At 44.3% G+C, this 20,000-nt stretch overlaps 1 protein-coding gene across 12 annotated transcripts in view; it reads right to left on the reverse strand.

Moving 5' to 3' along the window:
- Cbs (Cystathionine beta-synthase) overlaps positions 1 to 20,000 on the reverse strand; it is a 69,885-nt gene that overhangs the window by 1,857 nt on the left and 48,028 nt on the right. For 5 of the 12 annotated variants that reach the window (XM_027381355.2, XM_070142860.1, XM_027381354.2 and 2 more), the window contains exons 2-12: positions 6,424 to 6,479; positions 5,705 to 5,811; positions 5,324 to 5,461; positions 4,911 to 5,125; positions 4,551 to 4,697; positions 4,207 to 4,339; positions 3,892 to 3,984; positions 3,566 to 3,749; positions 3,198 to 3,332; positions 2,379 to 2,572; positions 1,628 to 1,690 (exon numbers count right to left, since the gene is read on the reverse strand). In XM_027381355.2, coding sequence (XP_027237156.1) covers positions 1,628 to 1,690; positions 2,379 to 2,572; positions 3,198 to 3,332; positions 3,566 to 3,749; positions 3,892 to 3,984; positions 4,207 to 4,339; positions 4,551 to 4,697; positions 4,911 to 5,125; positions 5,324 to 5,461; positions 5,705 to 5,811; positions 6,424 to 6,452 — 1,438 coding nt within the window. In that variant the 5' untranslated portion in view covers positions 6,453 to 6,479. The remainder of the gene's footprint in view (positions 1 to 1,627; positions 1,691 to 2,378; positions 2,573 to 3,197; positions 3,333 to 3,565; positions 3,750 to 3,891; positions 3,985 to 4,206; positions 4,340 to 4,550; positions 4,698 to 4,910; positions 5,126 to 5,323; positions 5,462 to 5,704; positions 5,812 to 6,423; positions 6,480 to 20,000) is intronic. The other 7 variants (XM_070142866.1, XM_027381357.2, XM_070142864.1 and 4 more) reach the window with 3 other exon arrangements.

Consider the following 20,000-nt stretch of genomic DNA (forward strand, 5'->3'; position numbering starts at 1 on the left):
TGAGTGTGTGTGTGGGTGTCTCCGTCCATCTGTCCGTGTGTGCATCAATATGTATTGTTGCAAGTAGGTAAATGCTTTTATTTATCAAACTTATCAAAACCTAAAAGAAAAAAAAACAAGAATGACTGCTTTACCTCACTGAATCACAGTAAACAATAAACTTACATGTATCTATAAAAGGCAAAAATTCAGATATGATATTTCATGCATAAAAAGTACTGATAAGGATTTTTTTTTTATCAAAGATAAAAATACCATATGGTATTAGAATTCAAGGCAAAAAGCAATGTCATAATGGAAGAAGCGAGAGCATTATGACAAGAAAATGGCACTGATGCAGTAAGCTTTAACCCATTAACTGCGACATACATGGTATGACAGAGGGCATGCAGTTGCAACATACATCATACAGAGGGTGACCTTCGTTACTGCACCATGGATGAACAAAGTTAAGTAACGACCTTGAAACTGCCTTCGCTACAGTTTTCTCTGGAGTTTATCATTGAGTATAAGCAAAAATCTTTACTTAGACTGAATTCCTATCCTCACAGTTATTGGGTTAAGAAAGAAAGGAAAACATCTAGATGACGTAGAGAAAAGAAGACATGATATAACTGGAGAAATAGAAGAAGGAAGGGGAAAAGTCAGAGAACAGAGAGGAGATTAGAGGAAAGAAAAAAGAGCAAAGTGAAAATACAGAAGAGAGAAGAAAAAAGAGAAAAAGATGCAATAGGAGAAAAAGAAGAAAAGAAAAAAAGAGAAAAGAACAGAGAAAAAAATTAAAAGGGTAGAAAGAGAGAGAGAATAGAGAAAAGAGGTTGAGAATCATTGAATAACAACTGTAATCAAATATATGATTTCTAATAAATATAAAACAAAGAATCCAGATAGCATCACTTCAAATAATCAATAAATTTGATATTTAAAAAAAAATCTGTATAATTTCTGATCAATATTTTCAAGCATGATTTTTTTACTACTAGTTTCCAAATCTTTGCCCCTCTAAATTTCTTTTGGTCCTTTGCTTATAAACAACAACAACAACAAGTGACATTAAGAGAGCCTTTTCTTTCCAAGACACAAACTAAATCACGAGAAAAAGGAAAGCAAAATGCATAAAGCTAATATCCCGTGCTACAGCAATTGTCTGTATCTTCCTTGTTCTCAGAACAGCAGTAATTGTTGAAATCAGTATTTCACACTAAAATAACATTTTTCTCTTTGTAAAGCAGGTCAACATACTGTCATTATAGAGGGACCCATCTCTGTAAATCATCTGGCGTATAACTGTCCTCCCAGAAAAGGATTTGAACCCGGAAACAAGACTGACGTTTGCGCCCATGCTATAAAGACTAACTCCTTGGATACAACTCTAACTCTGTGGATTCAAATATTTTTCTGGGAGGTTCATCATACATCTGTATCATCATTTTATTATAAATATCCATTATACAACTCCAACATGGGAGTTGCTACAGCTCTGCAGATCACTAGAATATTAGGAGACTAAAATCAGATAAAGGTTCTAGCAGATGGATCTCCCAGCTCCCAAAAGCAGAAACTGTGTAAGAAAGGACAAAACGAAAAAGCAACTTTTGGGGAGGCTCCTGGACGTCTTAAGTCTTACCGAGAGATCCTCGGCCTGTTCCACGGTGTGATGGAGGAGAGAAAACAAGTTGTAGTTCTGGGGCTATTGAGGAGTTTTGCATCAGGAATAACGATTAGAAAGGCAGATGCATAAAGTTTTACTTACAAATGACACAGTTGTCCCATCATAAAAGTTTCAGCCAAATGAAGATTTTTTTTTTTTTTTTTTATCATGCTTTAATGTACACACATTAATAATTTTAATAAATCTCCTTATCAATTAGTTTGTTTCATTAAAAAGGAAGTTAATAAAATAAAATATCAAAACTCTTGTCTTAATCTTTGTAAACCTATCAGAACATACTTTCATTTCTTTTAAAAAATACCATAAATTTCTTCCTCATCCTTACCTGTTTTCATAAACATATAAGGAAAAAAAATACCCCAAAGGTTATTTTCTATAGCTGCCTACTTTTACCAATGCAGAACTAAATACTAAGTATTAAATAAAATAAATTTGCATGTCAATCACTACAGGACCTACAAGTAGTTCCTAACACAGTGGCGCTAAATGCAAGACTATATAATGAATAATAATAAAAAAATAAATTTCTAAAACATAAAAAACACATGTATCTCTCCTCTTAATATCTATACATTAACTTTTTTTTTACCAACACTACAAAAACAAAACAAAACAAAAAATCTTGCACACTATACTTCCTAGCATACAAACTGACCCAAACCGAAGCAACCAAGCCACCAGCAGCCCTACAGGAAATGAGACTCACACAGACGTTGGGTGTGGACGATGAGTGCAAAGTGATCACGGTCCAAGATGCGGGAGAGTTTTCCAAGGGTTGTGTCCAGCTTGATCTTTCGGAACTGAGAGTAGAGTGACTGTTGCACAGGGCTTGATCCTTCCACCTTTGAGGAAACCAGCTTTGACATCAGAGATCCCAAAGTCACCACACCCTGGATGATCCTGGAGGGAGGGAACATGTGTACAGCTCACTGTCATTATAGGGGGGAAGAGTGTGCAGGGGGAGGAGGGGTGAGAGAGAGGAAAAGTGTGAACAAAAAGAGAGGAAGGAGGAAAAGGAGAAGGAGGTGGAAGTTGAGGAAGAGGAGGAGGAGGAGGAGGAGGAGGAGGAGGAGGAGGAGGAGGAGGAGAAGGAGGAGGAAGAGGAGGAGGAGGAGGAGGAGGAGGAGGAGGAGGAGGAGAAGGAGGAGGAGGAAGGAAGGAAGGGAGGAGAAAGGGGAGGAAGAGATGAGGAGTGGGATGAAAGGAGGATGAAGATGAAGAAGGATGGAGGAAGAGGAGAAGGGGAGGATAGAGAAAAAAAATTAAGAATCCTTTTCCCTTCCTGCTTCACAGTCTGACAACTGACAAGACATCTATCAGCTGTCTATCAAAATAACAGCAAGAGTAATTTTCAAAATATTCCATTCACCCTTAAAGTGTTTATCATAGCCAAAATAAATCCAGAAAGCAAAAGTCCAGTCAAATTTTACTGCATGGATACATCAGTTAAGGAATCTAGCACCTCTACTGTCATGTCCCTTTTGCTTATTGTTTAATGTAAAAATATTCCAAGAGCTTCCTTTACCCTTCGTGATCCACAACAGGAAGTTGGTCGTAGCCTTCACGCTGCATTATGGCAATGGCATCCTCACATGCAATGGTTGGCTGCACAGTCAATGGAGCAGCCAGTGGGAGGGAAGACACTTTCAGAGTCGACCACCTGGAGGAGTTTTATTCAATTATTTGCTGTCATTATCTTTGCCATTTCATCATTATCTTCTCTTTATAGTAATAACAAATTTGTTAACACACTATCTTACTTTACAGAGTCATGCTGAATGAATTATGAAAATAATCAATATACAACAGGCAAAAAATATAGATGTAACAAAGTGAACAAAGAAATGAATAGACAAAGGGGATAGACAGACACGGAATGAGCAAGCAACCAACCAGTGCTTATTATCAGTGTCCTCCTTCTCACTGATGAAGTCCCTCTCCTCCATCCACTTGTCTGACAGGTGCTTGGTCATGTAATTGCGTACAGAGTCAGGTAGGACGACCACACATCGCTGCCCAGCCTCCAGCTCCTGAGCAGCCAGCATAGCCGAGTGCATTGCAGCACCACAACTACCACCTGAAATGCAACCGTGGAATTGGTGGTTGCTTCTTGTGCTAAGGAATATTGTGGATTTCCTAGGTGAAATAGTTACACTATCGTATTTATCCTGAACATTCTAAAGAAAAGAAAGAAAGAAAAAAACACTTAGGCCACTAACCACACAAGAGTCCTTCTTCCTTGATGAGTCTGCGCGCCATGATCAGCGAGTCTTTGTCATTGCTCTTCATCCATTTGTCAACCAAGTCCCGATCTAAGAAAGGAATCAAGAGCATTCAACACAACGTTTAGTGCAACATGTTCAAGGTGGACTAAGAAGGAATTATTTGAAAATGCACTTCAGATAAACACAAGCACTGATAGATATAATTGCAATTACTCGGATAATCATATCATAATAAACATCAATTTCATTATCATAAGATTAGAATTCTTCCCCACATTTATTTTCAGGTTAGTAATACTGATTCCGCACCTAGAACATTGGGGATGAAATCGTATCCAATGCCTTCAACTTCATATGTCGAAACATCTGACTTGTTCATTTCTTCTGGCTGGGCCAAGATAGAGCCATAGGGGTCCACTCCAACAATTTTGCAATCTGGGATCTGGGAAATGAGTAGATAATCACACATAATCATCAAAACAAAAACAAAATCATAAAATGCACAGCAACTTAAACAAAATGGCTGATGAAAAAAAAAAAAAATTAAGCATTACAAACCATAGAGCACAGTACACAAAATTGGTATTCTATAAATAGCATTCACAACATTACAGTGATTTTATTTTCGAGTCAGTCACTGATCAGATACTCACTCTTTCCTTCAGCTTCCGAGCAATGCCAGTGATGGTTCCTCCGGTTCCAGCTCCTGCAACTAGCATGTCAATGTTGCCACCTGTCTGTTGCAGAATTTCCTCAGCTGTTCCCTCATAATGGGCCATGGGGTTGGCAGGGTTCTTGTACTAGAGAATACCAAGAGATAGTTGGTATTATTTGAATGCTTCATTTGAGATGAGTATTAAACAAATAATTAAAAGAAATTGGACATGCTTACACAAGTGCCTTTATACAAAAAAGAAATATGCCTCATAAGTAGAAAAATTAAAGCAAAATTCTATAACCATGACCTGACCCTATTGACAGGATCTGTGTCACAACATGCATACAGCGAGTACCTGATCCAGGATTATTGCACCGGGAATCTCCTTCTCCAGCCTCTTTGCCACAGAGATGTGGGATTCTGGGGAGTCCCAGGCTGCACTGGTGGGTGTGCGCACAATTTCAGCACCAAGGGCCCTCAGGACGTCCACCTTCTCATTGCTCATCTTCTCAGGCATTACAATGATACAGCGGTAGCCCTTCACGGCTCCACACAGCGCCAGCCCAATGCCTAGGGTGGGGGAGAAAGTATGTGGTAATTATCATTATAAAATGTTGTATTATCAACAATAGAATTCATTCTGGTTATCTGTTATTTCAATGATACAGAACTGCTGTCCATATCAAATTCAAACTCAAATGCCAACGATATCTAATATAAAAAAGACAAGAAATTTCGATCTCCACTCTGAATGCCCTTCTACAGTACCTGTGTTGCCAGATGTTGGTTCAATAAGCACCGAAACACCTGGCGTAATGAGACCCTTCCTCTCTGCATCCTCTACCATGCGGAGAGCGATACGGTCCTTCACACTTCCTCCGGCATTGAAAAACTCACATTTTGCATCTTCAAGGAGACAATGTGGTGTTAGAAATTAAAAAACATTAAATCTATGATTAACATGTGTACAGCCAGATGAAACAAACAATGGGAAATTGGTTTATTCAACAAAATTAACAATGGAGGGCCATGTATGTTTAGCAGAAATGATAAGAAAAAATAGAACTAGAAAAACAGGCAATTCAATTTTCTCTAAATATTGGGTTTCCAAAGACCAATGTGAAGCCAAACATTTTCTTATATACTTACACACATCACATTTCAGTCCATATGTCTTCGGTATGTTGTTGAGCTTAACGAGGGGTGTATTCCCGATGTGTGCCAAGATATTATCATGTGTTCTAAGGTTTTCATTCCTGTTGTAGAAATGGAAGGAAAAAAATAAAGGACTTTGTTGTTGTACAATGATCTGGAAACAAATTAGAAATCACTTTCTAACTAGTCTTATAAAACACTGAACATGCATTCATGCAATAATAATTAGCAATATAAAATTAAATCTACCATCACCATTGTATGGACCTTATAAAATCTCTAGTATCTGTATTGTGGTACTTACCCTGCCAACTGGTAACTGTTAAAAAATATTTTCATAGTAATGTTTAGGGAAAGAGAGTAGCAGCAGGAAAATCATATAATGACAAAAGACATGTAGATGTGCTTCATATAACTATGTAACACCAATTGATAGGTACACTCATGGGCTATACACAAATTTCTTTTGGAAGAAAGCAAATGAGTCTCTCCCTCCTAACTAGACTTCCGTCCTCACTGAGTCAAGGAGGCAGGACTCGTGGGACAAGTACCCTCGTCTAGGCACCATTTCCGCCCCCAAGTGAATTAAGCCCATGTCGGACTCACTAAATGAGTTCCTCCATCTTGTGCCCCTGAGTCAAGCTCACACTAGACTCTCTCTAGTCCTTCTCTCTGAGTCAGGCTATGTAACAGTGTGCCGCGAGTCCTCTTACCTGTTGTACGTGTAATCCATGGCAGACATGGTGGTGGAGGTGGGGGCTGCTGTAGTCTGTGGGGGAGAGAGAAAAAAATAACATAAATTAGTGCAAGGTTCATGCACAAAGCATCATAAATAAAAAAGGGATGAGACTTGGACTTTTGAATCGGACATTCAAAACCTATAAACAGGAGAAAAGATTTTTTTTCAAAATATATGAAAAAGGTACTGGTTTTCTTTGATGGGTATCGGTATTTTCTCATAAGCTGAATTCACTATTTCCTTCAAAATGCTACTCCTTAAACTTTAATCATCAGTGGTAATTAACACTTTTGCTAAATCAGCTATAAATCTTTCTTTAAACATATGGAATGACGTGATATAAGTGCATTATATAAAATTTTTGTTTGGGAGAATATTTGTGTGTATATGTGTGTGTTTGTGTTTTTTTTTTTTGTGTGTGTGTGTGTGTGTGTGTGTGTGTGTGTGTGTGTGTGTGTGTGTGTGTGTGTGTGTGTGTGTGTGTGTGTGTGTGTGTGTGTGTGTGTGTGTGTGTGCGCGTGTTTGTTTTACAAGTATATCTTATCAACCTTCCAGGATGCTTAGATAAGTGAATGCACATAAATATGCATCATATTTTATGGGAGACAAATCCTTAAAATAATTTAAATCGTGCAAATCTAATCCATACAGAAGATTAGTTTAGCCAATGCAAAGATGCTATGTCTAAATTGAGCCATTCCACTACTGTCACAGAGCACAACGGGAAGCATCTAGAATTCTTGAAAGATAGTTTGTTGAAAGCCTTCCATTTTCTTCTCTGCTGACAAAATATCTACCAAGAGATGAATAAACTAATTGGGAAAAAAGAAAGTAACAGAGAAAGAAAGGGAGAATAAGAAAATAAGAGAGAGAGAGAGAGAGAGAGAGAGAGAGAGAGAGAGAGAGAGAGAGAGAGAGAGAGAGAGAGAGAGAGAGAGAGAGAGAGAGAGAGAGAGAGAGAGATTCAAAAACACAAAAAAAACATCCCAAAGTCAACCAAACTACATGTAACATCTTTTCTTTTTTAAATGTGTTACTTCCAAACATATTCTTCTTTATATTTGGAATCATTATGCACCTTAAACACTCCATATTTTTTATGTGTTACATAATATATAACTGTGAAACTTACATTAAAATAAACAAGAAAAAGATAATTAAAAAAGAAGAAAAGTTTAACACAAATGAATAAATAAATTACATGAAAAACAACAACAACACCAAACACATTCGTTTAAAAAAGGACTAAATAAACAAATCAACAAATCAACAAATAAATACATAAATATATAAAAAATCAGATAAAAAACAACACCGATAAAGTGAACGGTTAGCGCGCGAAAGACCTCTATATAACGGACGGCCAAGGAACGGACAACCTCCAAAAGGGGCCATTTCGAGTCATTTCTTATCCTGAGCGAAATTGGGCTTAGCGGATGGGTGACATGGGCGGGAGCGGAAGGAAGGAAGGAAGGAAGGAAGGAAGGAAGGAAGGGAGGGAGGGAGGGAGGGAGGAAGGAAGGAAGGAAGGAAGGAAGGGAGGAAGGGAAGGAAGAGATGAAAGGAGGGTGGAAGAGAGGAAGGAAGGGAGGGCGGGAAGATGGAATGAAGGGAGGGAGGGAGGGAAAGAAAGAAGGAAGAAAGGAAGGAAGGAAGGAAGGAAGGAAGGAAGGAAGGGAGGGAGGGAGGGAGGAAGGGAAGGAAGAGATGAAGGGAGGGTGGAAGAGAGGAAGGAAGGGAGGGCGCGAAGATGGAATGAAGGGAGGGAGGGAGGGAGGGAATGAAAGAAGGAAGGAAGGAAGGAATGGAGGAAGGAAGGAAGGAAGGAAGGAAGGAAGGAAGGACGGAGGGAGGGAGGGAGGGAGGGAGGGAGGGAGGGAGGGAGGGAGGGAGGGAGGAAGGAAGGAGGGAAGGAAGGAAGGAAGGAAGGAAGGAAGGAAGGGAGAGGGCGAGGAAGGGATGGAGGGAGGGAAGGAAGAGATGAAGGGAGGGTGGAAGAGAGGAAGGAAAGGAGGGAGGGAAGATGGAATGAAGGGAGGGAGGGAAAGAAAGAAGGAAGGAAGCTAGGAAGTGAGGGAGGGAAAGAAAGAAGGAAGGAGGGAGGGAGGGAGGGAGGGAGGGAGGGAGGAAGGAAGAAAGGAAGGAAGTGAGGGAGGGAGGGAGGAAGGGATGAAGGAAGGAAGAAAGGAAGGAAGAAAGGAGGGAAGGAAGAGAAGGAGGGAGGGGCAAGAAGGAAGGAAGGGGAGGAGGGAGGGTGGGAGGGAAGATTGAAGGAAGAAGGTTATACACAAGGAGGGAGAGAGGGAAGAAAGGAAGCAAGTAGGATGGGTGGGTGAGCGTAGGCGGATAGAGAGAGAGAGAGAGAGAGAGAGAGAGAGAGAGAGAGAGAGAGAGACAGAGAGAGAGAGAGAGAGAGAGGAGAGAGAGGAGAGAGAGAGAGAAGAGAGGAGAGAGAAGAGAGAGAGAGAGAGAGAGAGAGAGAGAGAGAGAGAGAGGAGAGAGAGAGAGAGAGAGAGAGAGAGAGAGAGAGAGAGAGAGAGAGAGAGAGAGAGGGGGAAGAAAGGAAGCAAGTAGGATAGGTGGGTGATGCGTAGGCGGATAGAGAGAGAGAGAGAGAGAGAGAGAGGAGAGAGAGAGAGAGAGAGAGAGAGAGAGAGAGAGAGAGAGAGAGAGAGAGAGAGAGAGAGAGAGAGAGATAGAGAGAAAGAGAGAGAGAGAGAGAGAGAGAGAGAAAGATAAGGAGATAGAGAGAGAGAAAAAGAGAAGGAGATAGAGAGAGAGAGAGAGAGGAGAGAGAGAGAGAGAGAGAGAGAGGAGAGAGAGAGAGAGAGAGAGAGAGAGAGAGGAGAGAGAGGAGAGAAAGAAAGAGAGAGAGGAGAGAGAGAGAGAGAGAGAGAGAGAGAGAGAGAGAGAGAGAGAGAGAGAGAGAGAGAGAGAGAGAAAGAGAGAAAGAGAGAAAGAGAGAAAGAGAGAAAGAGAGAGAGAAAGAGAGAAAGAGAAAGAGCGCAAATCAGCCAAATGTGCCAAATACGAAAAATAAAAACAAGAGAGGCTACAATTTAACCTATAGTTCTAAAATTCCATATAATACTGCTCATTCCTATTAAACCAAGAAAAATGTGAGCATAACGAAAAACAACGCACTGTCTCACGCAGTACAAGAAGCTCAATAGTGGCATTCTAATAATGATAATAAAAATAACAATAATAATAATAATAAATAAATAAAATAGAAAACGGACTGAAACCGAAGAAGAAAACGATGAGTACAGGGGTGACTAAAGCACAGAGTGAAGACAAAGAGCGGAAAGCCACATACCTCCAACCCGCCCACCAATGCCTTGTAGTCCTCAAGATACAACTTGACGGCTGCCATATATACAAGTCCGTCTGCCTTTGAGTTCGACCAACAAACTATCTTTTTTGTCTTTTTTTAGCCTCGTATCCCACTGTTCTTCCGACGACAGGGAACTTTTAAGCCGTTTTTTTTGTCACCATCAGTTCTCCCTCCCGACGAAGTGGAGACTGCTGGACGCCCGCGGAAATTTCCAGAAGTGAACAGGAGGAGCCAAAGGGACCATGAGTCCGATATGAAAGAGTCTCAGAACGTTATTATTCTCTACAAGCTCTTTCGGCTGCCAAAGCTTCCGCGCGAAAACGGAAGCGCTCTGTTTAATCCCGTTTTCCCGTTCTCGCGTCTTCGAAGGCGGTCAGTCAGCGTCTCCAGCACTGTCTCGATCGCACGTGTGAGAGGAGCATTTCCAATTCAAAAAGACACTCGTTGATCCCATGGCTACCCGGGAACGACAGCTCCTCACCTCAAGTCCTGACCACTGTTGTAAGAATATAACTGGCGTTTTACTGTAACATTAGTTCATGGTATGGGACACACGCGAGCCATGTCAAGAATTTAGGTTGACGGATAATCACTCTAATGAGGTCTTATTTCCTAGGCCTATGTATGGAAGTATATGGATTAGGAATCCAGACATTTTTCCACATTTTTTCATGTCACGACACGGTAACATATCTGTCAGTGTCTTTGTCACAATCATATCTGTAATTCCAAAAGACGAAATAAACACCAATACGCTAATAAACGAAGAATTAACACAAAAATACACAAAGAAACAAGAAAAACAGTAAAAATCACTGTCCGCAACTCGGTGCTCTCTGGTTGACATAACAACGCCCGCACTGTTTACAGCAAAGGCAAATCATCCACCTAACAGACAATACACATGCCGCCTAATATGTTTGCTTTGGGGCTGTATGCATTCCATGCTTCAGGATCAACGGCACTTATTTGCTTCAGAAAGGGCGATACTTTCTTCTCTACAGCATCTACGGCTTGACATAACGCAATCTCGCTTGTTTCCATTCATTAATTAATATCACTATTGTATACGGGTGCTTTGATTCATGCAACATACCATATTCCAAGATTTTAAAGATTAGACCAAAGTTTATTTAGACTTCCTACCTACGATCAACATCTCTATTTATTCAAACTTTTAACAACTCTACTCTTCAACCAACCGAAGACGCTACAGAATGGCCGAGCTACAGTACGGTGCAACTTTGCGAGACTTTGACGCCACCCAGCGCCACTTCTACGCCTACAGCCTGAGCGCCAGCCAACCTCGCAGCCGCATTCCTCTGGATCGCAAGAATCCGCATGCCGAAGGGCGCCTCCCTCCGCCGCTGCGACGCACTACGCGAACAGCCAGCAGCGCCAACGGCAGGTCGACCCTCACTCGTCCGGGAAGCACGGGAGCGGACGGCGAAAACCACGGGCTACGATGCATGAATTAGATGTATCATTGAAAAAGAGGATCGCCGTCCCGAGGCACCGACACGGCCGGGCCAGGGACGCCGGACGAGTGAGGTTCGCCTGCGCCTACCATCCATGACAAGCCAGGCCGGGATGCTGGGGTCCGCGGTGGATTCGCTCGAGGACGGCCGGGCGAATCCACTGCGAATCCCCATTGCCCATCCTTCGAGCGATCGACTCGACACACTGAAAAAACTAAGAGCGTTGGAAAACTTCGTGCGTCCATCAGGGATGACCTCTGCAAATGTACGAAGATTTTATGCTGCCTGTCTCTCTTAGTACAACGAGGGCAAATCCGTGCCTGGAACACCATGTGAAGATGAGATACCCCAGCATGGACACACTGAGCTTCCTCCATTTTTTCAGGTGCGCTCCAACAACTAGCGAGAGAAGAAAGACCATCGCGACGCGCACTGTGCACGGTGAGCCTCGAGGCCTGTACAGCCTCCAGCCGAAGGCGCGCCGTCCGCCGCGTACACCGGCCGCGCGTGCACAAGACCGCGTCACCGAGGCTGCTTAAGGGCCATGCCAGCCTGGGACCGACTCCCGTTTAGGTTCTCGCCGCCTACAGCAGTCTACAAGAGGACGGAAAGGCGCCGTCCAGGAGAGCGAGGAATACACACCCTGAGGTAGAGCAAAAGCGACACAAGGAGACGCCGAAGGAAGTACCCGAGAGCCGCCATCAAGGGTTGCGCTCGGTCCCGCATCACCCGCACACACGTCAGCAAACTAGTCGCCACCTACCGTGAGCACAACCACAGCCGTCAGGACCGTCAGGAAACCAAGCCAAAGGCACCGTCAGTTACCCAGGGCCTTTGTCGGGGCAACACAGGGCGTTACACAGCGAAGGATCACCGCGGATTATCACCAGATCGACTAAGACGTTATACCACAAACTAAAACAAAAACAAACAAACAAAAACACTCTGACCACACATCCTAATGGCCATTCGGCATCTTCCGTATCAACGTCACATCGCGAGAAACGATGCAAGCAAGCAAAGGCGTTGATCACGTCGCCTCGAAGCAAATAGCAATCAACGCAAGTGTAACAAAGAATACCATCAACCCCTCCCTCCCCCCTCATACTTGTAGCCCACCAACTCACCCACGAATCCCCACAAACCCCAAGCATGTAACCCACCAACTCGCCCACTCCCCTATCCGTCTTTCTTAGCCTCACTCTCTCCACATTTTCAGACCAACACGAGCATCCATTGTACCCCATTTTTTTTTTTGTTGTTGTTGTTAACTGATGATGAAGATGAAAATAATCATAATAATAACAGGAATGTACCTTATTAAAAGCAAGACGAAAGAGAGGCAGACCCCTTATTAACTTCATTTAACATGGGTATTAACTCTCCTGTTAACGAGATAGTCTCTCTCTCTCTCTCTCTCTCTCTCTCTCTCTCTCTCTCTCTCTCTCTCTCTCTCTCTCTCTCTCTCTCTCTCTCTCTCTCTCTCTCTCTCTCTTATCTTCTATAATCTCTATTTCTCTCTTACTTATTTCGTTAACAGAAGTAATGAAAACTACCGAAGAGGAAAAAAAAACTGAAAGAAAAGAAAGTGAGTAAAATTTCTCAAAAATAATACAAAGAAAAAAAACAGTAAAAAATAAATATAACAGAATGATATTGCATTGATTGGAAACGATAGAAAGCCAATTATCTGAATATAATTTGAAAAATGAAAACGGGACAGCCACCATCTTTTACCAAAGCAACGACCCCCCCCCAAAGCAGCGAGCGAGGGGGAGGGAGGGGGGGCGCGAAGGGATCCGGAGGGGGAGGGGGGGGGCACGAACGGAAGGATGCCAGCAGCAGGATCGCGTGACTCCCTCCCTAATCCTACAAGCCAGAGCTCACGACAATACCTGTCAGATGGCGCGTCTCATTTCCCCTTATCCAACTACGCTAGGTTCCTCCCCCTCTCCCCTCCTCCATTCTCCCTTCATCCTCCTCCCCTTCCCCCTTTCCTCCCTCCTCCCATTCCCCCTCTCCTTCCGTCTCCTCCCCTACCCCTTTCTACCTCTTGCCCCTCCTCCCTTCCCCCACCCCCCTCCGCTCTCTCCTCCATGACCTCCACGTGCCTCTAATCCCTTCGTACCCCTCCCCCCCTTCTTTCTTTCCCTCGTGCCCGATCCTTCTCGAACTTCTGGAAAAAACGTGGGAGAAGGTGAGAGGTAGACAAGGGGGAGATGGAACGAGGGTGAGAAAGGGGAAGAGGGGGAGGGAGGGATAAGGAGAAAGAGGGAAGATGAGGGAGGAAAAGGGAAGGTGAAGGAGGGAAAGGGAGTATGAGGGAGGGAAAAGGAGGGTGAGAGAGAGAATGAGGGAGGGAAAAGGAGGGTGAGAGAGAGTATGAGGGAGGGAAATGCATGGTGAGAGATGAAAAGGGTAGAAGAGAGAGGGGAAAGGGAGGGTGAGAGACGGGAAAGGGAAAAGGAGGATGACGGAATAGAAAACAGGAGAGGGAAGGCAGATACAGAGGAGAACAAAGATAAGAAAGGAGAGGAAGAAGGAGAGATGGAGAAGAGGGGAAGGGAGAGAATGAACATGAACAGGCATGGATTACCTTATCAGAGAGAGAGAGAGAGAGAGAGAGAGAGAGAGAGAGAGAGAGACAGACAGACAGAAAGAGACAGAGGGGGGTAGAGAGGGAGACAGAGACAGACAGACATAGATAGACGTGGGGGAATACGTAGAAAAACCAACCCCATTCGAAGCTAAAAATAAACCACGGACAAGATACCTTTCCCCACAGACGGTTTTCCTAATTAAACCCATAATAGCGATATAAAAAAGAAAAAACGACTCTGACAGACCTATTATATTTATCCATCCAAAAAAAGACAAAAAAGCAAATAGAAAATACTAAAAAAAAAAAAAAAATCTGACGTCATTGGGTACGTGATATCATGTGGTTCCCGATTCATGTGATTTGCATGACTCGTCTGAGAGAATCAGTGGAAGGCATGTCGGAAAGGGAGATGGAGGGGGAGGGGGGGGGAAGAAGGAAGGGGAAGGGGAAGGAAGGGAGGGGAAGGAGGAAGGTGGAAGGAAGGGAGGGGAAGGGGTAAGGGAAGGGGAAGGGGGAAGGAACGGAGGGGAAGGGGAAGCAAGGGAAGGGAAGGCGGAGCGAGGGAGATGAAAGGCAAGGGAAGGAGGGGTGGAGATGGGGTGGGAGAGAAGGGAATTGGGAGGTAGAAGAAAGGGTGGAGGAGGGGGAGAAAGGCACCTTCTTCATTCACCCTCTCCCTCTCCCTCCCCCCTTCACTCCTTTCACATTTTTGCATCAAAAGATAATTTCAATTTACCCTTCTATTGCGTGCGCAGGAGGAGGAAAATGAGGAATAGGAGGAGGAGGAGCAGCAGCAGGAAAAGGAGGAGGAGGAGGAGGAGCAGCAGGAAAAGGAGGAGGAGGAGCAGCAGGAAAAGGAGGAGGAGGAGGAGGAGCAGCAGGAAAAGGAGGAGGAGGAGAAGAAGGAAGAAGAAGAAGAAATAGAAGGGGGAGGAGGGAGGGAGGGAGGGAGAGAAGAGGAAGGATAGATAAGAGAGAAAACCAACAAGGCCAAGGAGTAAGACCGCCAAGAGTGAAGAATCAGCAAGAAAACCCAAGAAAAAAAGGAGAAACAGAATTGAAATCATCCCAAGAAACACGCCATTTTCTACAGCGTACCCGACCCTTACCCACTACCCAGTGTTCAGACCCCCCCCCCTCCCTTCTACCAATATCTTCCTCCCCCAACCAAGACCCTCACCTCCTCTCCCAACCCAGACACCCCCCAAGACCCACCCCTCCTCTCCCCAATGATCCTCCCCTTCTTCCCAACAACCCCTTCCTACCCCCCACTTCCTTTCGACCCCACCCTTTCACCCCCTCCCCCAGACCCCCCCCTCCCCTCATCCCCCCCCCTCGACCTCTTCCCCAACTCCTCAGAGACGATTAGTTCCAAGAAAGGCGGGCAGGACGACCCTATGACCGCCGCACCCCCCCCGACTATTGGAGGGCGCGCCGTGACGTATGACCTCGCCTTGTCACGTGACCTGACATTACGCTGTGGCTATTCGATCGGATATGATTAAGGAAGGAGAATGGGAAGGGAACGAGGGAGAAAATAGGGAGGGAAGGAGGAAGAACATGGGGAGGGAAGGAGGGAAAGATGGGGAAGGAAGGAGGGAGAAGATGGGGAGGGAAGGAGGAAAAGATGGGGAAGGAAGGAGGGAGAAAATGGGGAAGGAAGGAGGGAGAAAATGGGGAGGGAAGGAGGGAGAAAATGGGGAGGGAAGGAGGGAAAGATGGGGAAGGAAGGAGGGAGAAGATGGGGAGGGAAGGAGGAAAAGATGGGGAAGGAAGGAGGAGAAAATGGGGAAGGAAGGAGGGAGAAAATGGGGAGGGAAGGAGGGAGAAAATGGGGAGGGAAGGAGGGAGAAATGGGGAGGAAAGATGGGGAAGGAAGGAGGGAGAAGATGGGGAGGGAAGGAGGAAAAGATGGGGAAGGAAGGAGGGAGAAATGGGAAGGAAGGAGGGAAAATGGGGGAGGGAAGGAGGGAGAAGGTGGGGAGGGAAGGAGAGAGAAAATGGGGAGGGAAGGAGGGAGAAAATAGGAAGGGAAGGAGGAAGAAAATAGGAAGGGAAATAGGGGAAAGATGGGGAAGGGAGGGTAAACGGGAAGAAAGGGGAAAGGGGAGTAGAGGGAAAGAAAGAAGGGAAAAGGAGTAAAGAGGAAGGAAGGGGAAAAGGGGAGGGAGTAGAGGGAAGGGAAAGAGAAGGGAAGGAAAAGAGGGAGAAAGGGGGAAGGAGGGAGAAAAGATTAGTGGCAGAAGGGAAGGGAAGGGAAGGAAAAGGAAACGGAAAGGCGGATGAGTGAAGTGAAGGAAAGAGAACGGAAGAGAAGGAAAGGGAAGAGAACAAAGACGGAGAGAGCTAAGGAAAGGGAAGGGGAGAGAAGGAAGTCAGAAAACAGAAAGAGAAAGGGCGCTTGGCAAGATGGGGAGAAGAGAACCTGGGTTGTAAACAGACGAAAGAAATAAAAATGAGAATATATCACAACTCGAGCTCACACTGTCAGTCTTGCAGAAGGTTCGCGCAAGAGAAAACAGGGAAACAAAATGTGGAAATCTTGAAAAAAATAGCTAAAAATATGTTTGAAAACCACGCGTTGCATAAAGAAAAGACGAAACAAAAGCAAAGAAACTTAAACCAATAAACCGTTTTTTTTTTAATCAGACCATATGATTAAAATGTAAATAAATAAAAAACAAAACCTAGGACGACATAAAAACACGAGAAAAGGAACGAATATTTGAGTTAGTCGCAAGCTGTATCAGGGAGGGGGGTGAGGGGTGAGAGGGGAGGGGAGGTAGGAGGGAGGGGAGGGAAGATAGAAGGGAGGGGAGGGAAGGTAGGAGGGAGGGGAGGGAAGGTAGGAGGGAGGGGAGGGTGAGGGGTCCAGAGAGCCCAAGTGTTGCAGGATCAATACGTTACATTGCACCAACATCTTTGTGCTTTCATCACACTTGAGGGCCAACCCCGACCTCCTCGGCTGCCTCCTCCGATACCCGTCCCTACCGATCACGCCTTGGAGGAAATCGCATCGGATATACGACCAATTTCCCGTGACCGGTCGTGGGTGGGGCCAGGTCGATACGGGGGTTACACTGTATTCGCAAGGGGTTCTGTAGCCTCGATTACAGGCTCTGCGGACTGCTGTTAGATTTTAAGGCGTTTCTTTACTTCGGGATTTTGATTTGTGGAATAAGGGTTTGTCGATCAGCAATTACGATATACTTTTTTTTTAATCACCGAGGTATTTTCGGATTAGCTTCTTAGCTTCTGATTGTCCTTTCTCCGTTCTAAACTGTTTATGTCTGTCTGTCTGTTTCTCTCTCTCTTTCTCTCATGCACTCTCATGCTCTCTGTATCCCCCCTCCTCTCTCTCTCTCTCTCTCTCTCTCTCTCTCTCTCTCTCTCTCTCTCTCTCTCTCTCTCTCTCTCTCTCTCTCTCTCTCTCTCTCTCTCTCTCTCTCTCTCTCTCCTTGCCTGTGTCTGTACATCCGTGTCTGTAAGTCTGTCTATCTTTGTCTATCTATCTGTCTACCTTTCTCAAAGGACATAATCATACGAAAACAAGTGTCAGCAACGGCCTCACGTGACAAATCCCCGACATAATTGAGAGGCTCGTGGATTTACCGAAACAAAAATCACACACGACTCAGGTTTCCAATGACCCGCCACCTGTGTTTACAAACAATAAATTAAGCGGTGCTCACGGGGTGCCGCTCCCTCTTCTCTCCTTCAAATTAGTGCCAGGAAATTAGTGCCAAAGGGACGAGGAAACTCATATCGCGATATATATACACATAAACGGCATGCATGAATACATAAATATACAAATATATACATACATACATATGTGTGTGTGTGTGTGTGTGTGTGTGTGTGTGTGTGTGTGTGTGTGTGTGTGTGTGTGTGTGTGTGTGTGTGTGTGTGTGCGCGCGCGCGCACGTGTGTGTACATGTACATTTACATATATCTGAGTAAATATATGCATACACGTATATATATATGTAAACGTGTATAGATTTATATATGCATGTTTATATACTTATATATGTGTGTATATTTATGTTTAAATGTATATATATGCATATGCAAATTATATCTACGTGTATATGAATACCAATGGATAGATATATCGCAACCAAACTTTGGGCTTCGTTCCCACTCTCAAGTTACTTCACTCTGGGCGTGTGGGTCCGTAGACTTTCACCCGCGAATCAAAGGTTACGGCTTGCGGCGCAAAGACCTCTCATTGGCCATTCCACTGAAATAGCCTCTCGTATTTCACCTTGCGCATGAAATTAAATAATCCCTGGCGATTAAGGGTAAATTACAAAATAGGATGGTTTGTCTAATCGTTCACAGAAAAAATGCAATTAATGAAATTATACTTGCACACACATACACATATATACGCACGTCCATATAAACGCACACACGTACATACGTACACAATATAACAGAGAGAGAGAGAGAGAGAGAGAGAGAGAGAGAGAGAGAGAGAGAGAGAGAGAAAGAGAAAGAGAAAGAGAAAGAGAAAGAGAAAGAGAAAGAGAAAGAGAAAGAGAGAGAGAGAGAGAGAGAGAGAGAGAGAGAGAGAGAGAGAGAGAGAGAGAGAGAGAGAGAAAGAAAGAGAGAAAGAAAGAGAGAGAGAAAGAAAGAGAGAAAGAGAGAGAGAGAGAAAGAGAGAGAGATAATAAGAGAGAGAAAAAAACGCAGACACAAACCCAACAAAGGCAAAACCCGCAACGTAAAATTCCATCTATCACAGCGCATTATAATTTTATCAATCATAATATTTTCCTTAGCCTTACCCCGCGTCAGATAAAGGCTGATTTAGAGCAGACATAAATCGCGCTGAAGGGCAACGCATCCCGCCCGTAGGCTGTCTCGACCGTTTGTCTAAGGCGCGCGCGGATTCAATGCGCGTCGTAAAAAAAACGGTTACACGAACGACGTTTAACATATCAAGGTTACGTATACTTATTTGTGCGTGATTCGAAGCCGTTAGTCTTCGCTTGCTTAATTAGTAATAGAGGAAGGGGAGGGGAAGGGGTAGGGGTAGGGGTAGGGGGTAGGGGAGGGGTAGGGAAGGGGGAAGGGAAGGAAGGGGAAGGGGAAGGGGAAGGGGAAGGGGAAGGGGTAAGGGAAGGGGAAGAGGGGAAGGGGAAGGGGAAGGGAGGGGAGGAGAGGAGGAGGGAGGGAATGAGAGAGAGACAAAGATGCAGACAAACACTGTGAGGGGAAAGGGAATGGAGGGAGGAAGGGGGAGAAGAAAGGGAGGGGAGAAATAGAGAAAGAGAAAGAGAAAGAGAGAGAGAGAGAGAGAGAGAGAGAGAGAGAGAGAGAGAGAGAGAGAGAGAGAGAGAGAGAGAGAGAGAGACAGAGAGATAAAGAAAAACGAAAAGAGAAAGACAGAAAGAGAGAGGCAAAGAGAAAGAGAAAGAGGGAGACATAGACGAAGGAAAGCGAAATAAAACGGGCGAACAGGGACAGAGATGGAGAAAAGGAGAGAGAGGACGAGAAGCTAACTACCATCCTGACAAGAAAACACGCCCTAATTTTGAGACTGATTGCGGATGGTGGCAGCGGCGGCGGCTCCGTTTGTGTCGAGAGAACGCTGGGCGGGAAGTCATGGCCACTCTGCGGTTACATAGCCGTGTGATTATCCTCTCTCTCTCTCTCTTTCTCTTTCTTTATTTATTTCTCTCTTTTTCTTTCTTTTTTCTTTCTTTCTTTCTTTCTCTCTCTCTTTCTTTTTCTCTCTTTCACTCACTCAATGACTGACTGACTCACTCACTCACTCACTCATTTATCCACTTTCTCTCTCCCTCATTCTCGCTCTGTCATATACTTCGCTTAAATCTGTATCAGCAGCGAAACTCCTTAAAGAATTAATCTAAGATATAAAAATAATACAAAGCATAAAATATAAAAAAAATGTGTCACGTTATATCCACATATAAAACATTTATCACTGCCCCTGTTGCAACACGCAATCGTGCAAATGGAGAAACGCAACATCGCCCAACGGAATGCAAAATCGCCACAGCCAAGCCACACGAAAGATACAGAACCCTCTTGCAACGGCCCGTCAGCGCTTGCAACAGAAGGCGATGGTCAGGACAGAAGGAAAAAGTCGTTTGCGAGAG

The sequence above is a fragment of the Penaeus vannamei genome, chromosome 30, assembly GCF_042767895.1.
Source record: "Penaeus vannamei isolate JL-2024 chromosome 30, ASM4276789v1, whole genome shotgun sequence".
Lineage (NCBI taxonomy): Eukaryota > Metazoa > Arthropoda > Malacostraca > Decapoda > Penaeidae > Penaeus > Penaeus vannamei.